This window comes from Solea senegalensis, linkage group LG20 (genome assembly GCF_019176455.1).
Source record: "Solea senegalensis isolate Sse05_10M linkage group LG20, IFAPA_SoseM_1, whole genome shotgun sequence".
In the NCBI taxonomy this organism is placed as follows: Eukaryota; Metazoa; Chordata; class Actinopteri; order Pleuronectiformes; family Soleidae; genus Solea; species Solea senegalensis.
This window is the reverse complement of record NC_058039.1, coordinates 3216070-3224536: the sequence shown is the minus strand read 5'-3', so window position 1 is coordinate 3224536 and position 8467 is coordinate 3216070. Positions and strand designations below refer to the sequence as shown.

At 35.4% G+C, this 8467-nt stretch overlaps 1 protein-coding gene across 1 annotated transcript; it reads left to right on the top strand.

Moving 5' to 3' along the window:
- Window positions 1–3769: 3769 nt before the first annotated feature.
- On the top strand, window positions 3770–6620 carry lye (lymphocyte antigen-6, epidermis). The gene is made up of 4 exons (XM_044052990.1): window positions 3770–3851; window positions 3939–3992; window positions 4952–5062; window positions 5756–6620. Exons 2-4 carry the CDS (start codon window positions 3941–3943, stop codon window positions 5977–5979), a joined length of 387 nt encoding a protein of 128 aa, XP_043908925.1. The 5' UTR covers window positions 3770–3851; window positions 3939–3940; the 3' UTR covers window positions 5980–6620.
- Window positions 6621–8467: the final 1847 nt, after the last annotated feature.

The window sequence follows — 8467 nt, the reverse complement described above, 5'->3', positions numbered from 1 at the left end:
AATTTGCAGTGTTAAATCACAAACAGGTAGAAAATAAGAAATAAGGAAATAAAAACACTTAAACATGTGCAAGAAACAAAAACAGTGTGAAAACAAGATAAACAACAATGGCTTCGCTAGATACAGTATATATATACAGGTAAACAGTGCACTTAGAACAGCGTAGTATTGCATGGGGAGTTGGGCGAAGATAAACAAATGAATACTGTCAAATTAACTCAGTAAAAGACATAAATAAGAAAAGAAAGGTGTTAAAATATAAATCTCACCGTGCATAAACACGTCACTCATGCACGCACGCACACACAATTCTAAAAAGCTAATATCACGTTATGTGGGCCCTCCTCCTTTCCTCCGCGGCCCCTCAGGGTCCATGACCCGCAGTTTAGTTCCAGCGAATTAACATTCCAGTCATGGTGGTCAATCATTGTCGTGGAGTCATCACATTGTGTTTACTGTGTGTCGCCTCTGCTGTGGTTCACATCGGATCTGAGCTGCAATAATATACGAAAGAACCAGCTCATCCAGAAATAATAACAATAATAATAATAATAATAATAATAATGATAATGATGATAATAATAGACGTGGAACACAGTCATTTACTGTCGCCAAGCCCAGTGCTTCTATAAAAAGCTTTGAGCAAACAGTCAATAGAGGTTTGGTCCAAACTAAACTGACACAATGATATCACATCAATCTCAAGACGTCAGGAGCCTGTGGCATTACTGCAGGTGTCTACTGCCCTCTACAGGAATGTACCATCAACAGCATGAATATGCAGATTCATGAAGACCCACTGAATTTAACACTTGTTTTACTCAACTGTTTAATTACAATGCCTGTGAATTGACTTTAAAATCTGTTTCATCTGATCTTTCTTTGATTATGTGCTCATTTCTGCTTCTGTGTCATCTGTTGTCTAACAGAATAATAAATAAATAAATAAGACATCAGTACACTTAATGATACACGAAATAGTGGCAGATTCATTGATCAAATCAGTCAAAACATGGGTTCATAAATACAGCAGTGTTAGTACAGCGAAAAGCAGCAAATCATCACATCTGCACTGATCTTTATCCAAATATTTTCCAGTTATTTTTCTGTTTTTTGTCTCAATGAACTCAATGTAGACAATCAGCATCTATTGTATGTACATAATATAAGGCATCAAATTAAATTATTGTTATGAAGAATTTCTACTACAGATACTGGATCATATAAAGGTAAATAAAGGAAAAAAGGTAGATAAATAGGTAAAGGTAAATAAAAAGAAAACTACACATTTGAGCAACAAACAAACAAACAAACACGTACCACCCTCAGCTGTTCTTGTCAACATAACACAAAACTCTAGATAGACAGACAGACAGATAGATAGATAGATAGATAGATAGATAGATAGATAGATAGATAGATAGATAGATAGATAGATAGATAGATAGATAGATAGATAGATAGACAGATAGACAGATAGATAGATAGATAGATAGATAGATAGACAGATAGATTGATTGACAGATAGACAGATAGATAGATAGATAGATAGATAGACAGACAGACAGACAGACAGACAGACAGACAGACAGACAGATAGATAGATAGATAGACAGACAGACAGACAGATAGATAGATAGATAGATAGAGATAGACAGATAGATTGATTGACAGATAGACAGATAGATAGATAGATAGATAGATAGATAGATAGATAGATAGATAGATAGATAGATAGATAGATAGACAGATAGATTGATTGACAGATAGACAGATAGATAGATTGATAGATAGATAGATAGATAGATAGATAGATAGATAGATAGATAGATAGATAGATAGATAGATAGATAGATAGATTGATTGATTGATAGATAGATAGATAGATAGATAGATAGATAGATAGATAATATAATAATTAATTATAATTTATGTTCCTATTGTTCTTGTATCTGAATGCATTCGTATGCATTGTCCACTAGAGGGCGGTATAATTATGTGTTATGTGTGGCTGAACTAGACTTTCACACAGGGGTCACAAACTCAAATGACCTGGGGGCCACATGAGTCAGGTCAGAAGGGGCCGGTCAAATGAAGAAGAAAGAAAAGTCCAACTGTGTGGGAACAAATAAATGAGTTTCTGTGTGTTTATTACATTTAATGACATTTCATTTCTCTAACATTTCTTTTCATAGTTAAAGTCCAAATACAGTTGAATTCAGACTCTGCTCTTCACCAACAACAAACACAGGAAGGAACACGAAGGATCAGTAACATAATTATAAGGAACCGCTCTCAGGCATGAGGGAAGCTCTGGTGTGATGTCAAATTAAAGCCTGACACTGGCCTGAAACATCCCATAATCCCACTGTGGCTTGTGTTCTCTTTCCCTCTGTGTTTGTCATTTGTTGTTGTTTGAGAGCGAGGGAAGATGACAGAGCGTCTGGCTGAGTCACATGGACAGGTGTGTCATCAGGTGAGTCAGTCTGAATGGAACAGTAAACATTGTGTCCTCACTGAGCAGCTGCACCTGCTCCTTTTCTCCTTTTTCCACCTCATTCTCATCTTCACACCCTTTCCTTCTAAATGTAGTCACTTTAGTTTAAGAAGCTGGTCTTTAAATATGCTGTATTTACATCTTTGTGTTACGTACATCAAGTTTATTTTTTGATTCAATCCAAGGAAAGAGGGTTTATTTTCTTTATTACAGTACTTATTTATAAACCCTACAGTTTTATTTCAGTCAGCTGCTGATTATAAACATTTGTATATGATATTCTGGACCTTAACATAAGAGGAAACTCTCTGTCACATTCAATAGTCCACAGTCCCAGAACTCATATTTCAAAGTAAAAGCTTTCATTTTTAATGGACAATACATTACAGGTAACCATTAACACTATATATAGGAAGTGTTTAATCATTGTTGTGTAAGTTATTGATTAAAGTCCAGTTAAATGATTGCAATAAACTCACAGCCCCTGTTGAAACTGTTTAAGTTTAAGACAGAATGCGTTAAAAAATAAAAATAATTGAAGATTTTATATTCTGCACAGATTTAATTATTTTACACATCTTTTACTGAGTAAATCAGCACTTGTTTAAACTCTTTTTATGGCAACGTTTCTCTCCAAAACCAACAATGTTTGTCCAAAACTGTTAAGGAAGCCAATAAAATAATAGTGACACAACAGCAGCAGCAGCAGGACTCACTCACACCTTTATTTCCTCTGGACAGAGATACAGACTCTACAGATTTTTATTGTTTTTATTCATTTTATTGCTCTTAATTACTGGGAAGTCAAGTTTGGTCGTGCTGTGTCAGTGTTGTCCTTTATGTCCCTGTATATTGTGGGTTTTTATTGTTTTTGTGCGACCAACTGCTGTCACATTATCGTCACTCTCGCCCAAACTAACAGCTGTCTGACGCAAGTTTTTAAAAACAATAAAAGACTAAAGGACAATCCGACTGGTTTCTATTGTTTTTGTCACACCTGTATACACCTTCAATGTTATTCCACTGTCATTGTATTGTTTTAAGAGGGTGTCTAACTAATTTAAAGACAAACTATGCCATAAATGAAGCTGTTAAAGTTATTATATTATTATTATAAATGGAACCTTTAACTACGACATGTTTATGAGTAAAATAAATACGTTTTTGGTGCACATACTCGTACTGTTATGACCACAAGTTGCATTATGGGCGGTGAATGTTTGGCAGCACGTGTCATTAATGATCCTGAAACTCAAAACCTGATGGACCTCATTCTTGCACATCGTGTCTTCACGTCGAGTCCTCGTCCTGTCATTGCTTCTCTCTCTCTGCGGCTCACTCAACACACACTCAGATACTCAGACTTTTGGGAATAGTCATTTAAAAAAAAAAAAAAAGAAACCCTTTTTGAACTCTTCTTTCTTTCTTTTAACCCTGAAAGCGATGAATACCTTTTGGAAAACGGTGACTGTGCTGATTTCCTTCATCGCAGCTGGTAAGTTGGAAATATTGAATCATGTGTGGGGTGAAAACAGAGAGCGTACAGATTTATATGTGTGTTGTCTATGAAAGAAAGCAACTAGGAACTAATCAAAGGTGATGCTAAATCTGGCCCTGACATACAGTGTCATATATATACTGTTGTTTCTACTGTTTTCTAAATTCAAAGTCAAAATATTAACATCACTAATGTGCTGACCTCATTATAAACTGAATGTCTGCTGTAAACATCATGAGACAAATAAAGATTTAGAAGAAGATTTTTAAGAAATCCAGACTAATTACTACAACAAGACTAACTCTGTGACAGTTTCACACTAGAATACCAACTTAAATTCAATAACTGATCAATAACTTTAAGAGAAACTCTTCTCAAGTGATCACATGATTGAACAGAAAAGACATCACAGACATATTATGGCATGTAGAATGGTCCTGAGGCTGCCACACAGTTTATTCACTATATTCTGATCCTGTAACCTACGGTAACACCATTTTATGTATCCTCATTGTGTCAAATGTAAGCAGTTACTTTAAGAAATACTTTGATACTTTATACGACGGCAAGCTGTCCTCTGCTACACTGTCAAGAGGGGGAGGAGAAAAGGACCTTCAACACATCTACATGTTATTCATTTAAATCTAATTCCAATTCTTTATTTGCTCACCCAAAAATGTGGCGTTCCATTTCTAACAAGCAAACATTTCAATGGACATACATGGAAATAAAAGCTGGAACACGATTCACAAACGTTCCCAGCGAGTATTAGTATCTAATATTGTATTTTGTTCCCAAATAACATTTAATAACTGTAATGGTATTATTAATAAAAGTATTGTCGAGTACTTACAGTAATCATACCGAATCACCCGAAAAACCTGATTGGTGTATTTGTATTTGTTGAATAAGTGAACTGTCATCCTAACAATGTAATCTCTGTTGTCGTTGAACAGCTCAGTGTCTCAACTGTCGTCAGTGTCCTCTCGGAATATTTGGGAAATGCCTGTTTGGAAAAGATGTCACGTGTAACAATGGGACGGAGCAGTGTTATACCGGAGAAGCACGTAAGAAAACATTCTCTGCATCATTGTGAACAAATAGAAAAATACAGAAAGGCGCTCCTTCAACACATCTACATATTATTAATTAATCTGATTCAAGTCTTTCTGGTCCTACTGTATATTTGCTGACATGAAAATGTGCTGTTCCATCAGGGCATTTGGTTGAACTTTTGTTTCATATCTGTTTCATGGATGTTTTTAATGATGTCTGGACTATTTATTTTAATAATTACACGCAACTGAGTCTCATTTAAAATACTTGTGTTTTACTTTTATTTTTTTATGTTGATCATTAGGCTTTTTACTTATTATATTGTTTGATTTGTTCCTTATCATATGAATTGTGCAATTTTTCTATGCAAATCTTTACATATGTGTGTATATGGTGCTTTCTTCCTGAGGCCTAATCATTTATTTGAATAAAATATTTATTATATTCACATTATACCACAAACTTTAAAAAAAAAAACAATTTTGTCTCTGAAAATGGTTAGAAAAACTACCTGTATGGCATTTATTGGCCTTTTATGAGCTTTATTTGTAGCTGTATTTATAATTTATTTATTATATGATGCATTAAACTGGATAGAGACTGTAGTTTTTCATATAAACTCATATATTAAAAAAAATACACCCATTAATTATCTCTCTCTCTTTCTCTTTCTCTCGCACACCTCTGACCTCTGACCCTCTCAGAGTTCAATGCCACAGGGTCACTCACGCTGCACACCCGCGGCTGCCTGGACTCAGACTTGTGTGGGAAAACTCTGACCGGCAGCATCCTGGGCGCTGCTTACACCAGCAATTTCAAGTGTTGTAACACAGATCAGTGTAACGGAGCCTCCTCGGTCCAGATTTCTCTGAGTGTGGCGCTGAGTGCCGCCATGCTGGCCTCTCTCTGGGGCACCTGGGAGTTGTAGTTTCACACGGTTTGTTTCCCTCGTCTCCACTGTTGTTAAAAGGGTTTGTAAAGTGCTAGTAAAAGAAAGTCTGTATTCCTGCATCCGTTCATTATACTGTTGTAACTAACGCTTTAAATTAAACTGTGTCCAATGTTGAGAACCCTTTTCTGACACTGACAAGGACACTGTCATTTTCATAAAATCCATGCGTCATCATTGTTAAAAAAAAATCTGATTGTTGTTTTTAACATAAAATAATAATTTAGTTTATTGAGTGCCATCGACGATTCTGATTTATTTAAAGCTCCACTGTGTCATTTCTTTTGCTGAACCACTGATGAACCGGGGTTAATTCTTAACCTAAAGTTCTCTTCATACATTCCTTTCACCTCACTTGTTTTACAGAAACCAGGATTAATTCCTTTGTTAAGTTTAAGTTTGCTGCCATCTTACTTTACTAGAATAGCTATTATGCTTCTGTCCATCAGTCTGTGTCATCACAGGCACAAAAACAAAACATTACAACCACTTTATTTGGTGTCTTGTACCTAATAAAGTGGCCGGTCTGTGTTTATATCTGTGTAAAGGCTGAACCGGAGTGAAAAGCCTTAAATATAGGTATTTCTTTGTAATGTCTAATAAAAATTATATTAACCCAATTAAGGCTGAATGAAACACTTCATTTTCTATCTTCTTAACCTCAGTGATAAATGAATAACTTTATAAAGAGTGCATTTATCCATAATAAGTTGGGATATAATGTGTGTGACATGTTTTAAAAAGACACACACACACCCCTGACCCTGTTGCTTCATGTATTTTGACATTGATCAATCCTAATCTTAAATCTTGTACTTGCTATTGTCATGATGTGATATGGTTCATGTTAAATAGGTCAAAACACTCAAAAGCTATATCTGAAGAATCATAATGTATTTAAATGACACTTCTGGCCAGTTATATTAATTATTTGTAATTTAAGTGTTGTTATTTATACATTTGTAGGACATAAGGGTTCAAAACTCTCCTGTTTTATTATTATTTTATTGACTATATACACAATATACATTATACTAACTAAAGTTTTAGAAATTAAAGCCTATTTTCACTAGATTCCAGTTTGGAACTTGCTGAAACACAGTATCTGGTGTTTCATGAAGTATCTGGTTTGACTAGTAACCAGTAACAAGATTTGCCACATGTTTGTACCAGTCTTGTAGTGTAAGTTTTTCCACTTATTCTGTATTCTGTGAAGGCAGCATATGAAGTACAGCTAAATGGCTCCCTCTGCTGGCCTATGATAACACTGCAGGTTACAGAAATGTAACTTCTGTAACTTCAAATTAAATCAACAATTAGTCAAATTAAATTGAATGTTTATAATTGTTGTACTTTTCTAGAAAATTGGTAAATTCACAGACACACAGACACGCCCATGGCAAGGGGGTAGGAATTGTGCTAGTGGCCGATGAGTGGCCACTGAGCAAGGCACCAAATCCCCATTGCTCCCTTGGTGCAGATAAGTGCTGCCCACTGCTCCTGCTCCCGAAAAATAACTAATTGTGCTTTTAAAAGGTAAAAGTGTAGATCAGACGGAAAACCAGCATAATGTTTTTCATCATTTAATCTAATTTATTTTATGGGATAAATAATTAAACTGTTTAATAGTTTGCAGGATTCCTCGAACACTGACAGTGAGCACTTTTTCACCCTTAATGACATAATATGCCTTACCAACTCTGCTATAATGTCTTATAAGGAATATGCCAGTGTGTTGTCTTTTGTTTTTTTTTTCATTTAATGGATCACAGCTACTCATTAGTGTTTGCCTTGTGACCTGATGCCACAGTGTCTCATTAACTACCTTAATAACTTGAGTTAAATGTCAGTGGATGGAACTGAATGAAGCAGAAAAGTATGAAGACTGAAAAACATCTAATTATAGCAAAATAGAATAGTTTACTTCGATATTTCGAGCAGCTTTTACTTTTACTCCACTACATTTCCTGTAACTATCTTTGTTACTCAAGTCGTTATTACCAAATCAAATCAGAAGAAGAGTTAATAGTCTAGTTTTTGCCCATTCAAACGCTGCAACATGGGGTTAAGTGTCTTGCTCAAGGGCACTTACAGGACTAGCAGAGCCAGGAATTGAACGACAGCTCACCCAACCACTGAGCTACTTTTACTACTTTTACTTCTAGAACGTGAGTACATTTTATATCAGAAAATGACTTTTGATACTAAATATCATAGACTAAAAAAGTGACTTCAACTTCTACCAAAGTCATTTATTTTCTGGTAACTTTTAGTCAAGTATCCCTTTAAGATACTTCATACAAGACTGTCCTTCCTACGGTCAGTGTGACTTCAGAGACATGGAGTTTGTTTTTACTCGGCCTTGAACGCCACTTCATGTGCAGAGACACAGAGACAGCTCAGCAGCAGCAGCAGGAAATGGACGCTGTGTGCCTGTGTGTGTGTGTGTGTGGTAAATGAGCAGCAG

Excerpts from the sequence above, each read along its gene's own strand:
- lye (XM_044052990.1), top strand. The coding sequence starts at position 3,941 with ATGAATACCTTTTGGAAAACGGTGACTGTGCTGATTTCCTTCATCGCA. Across the intron at positions 3,993-4,951 it reads GATTTCCTTCATCGCAGCTG|CTCAGTGTCTCAACTGTCGT; the intron begins GTAAGTTGGAAA and ends GTCGTTGAACAG. Across the intron at positions 5,063-5,755 it reads GTGTTATACCGGAGAAGCAC|AGTTCAATGCCACAGGGTCA; the intron begins GTAAGAAAACAT and ends TGACCCTCTCAG.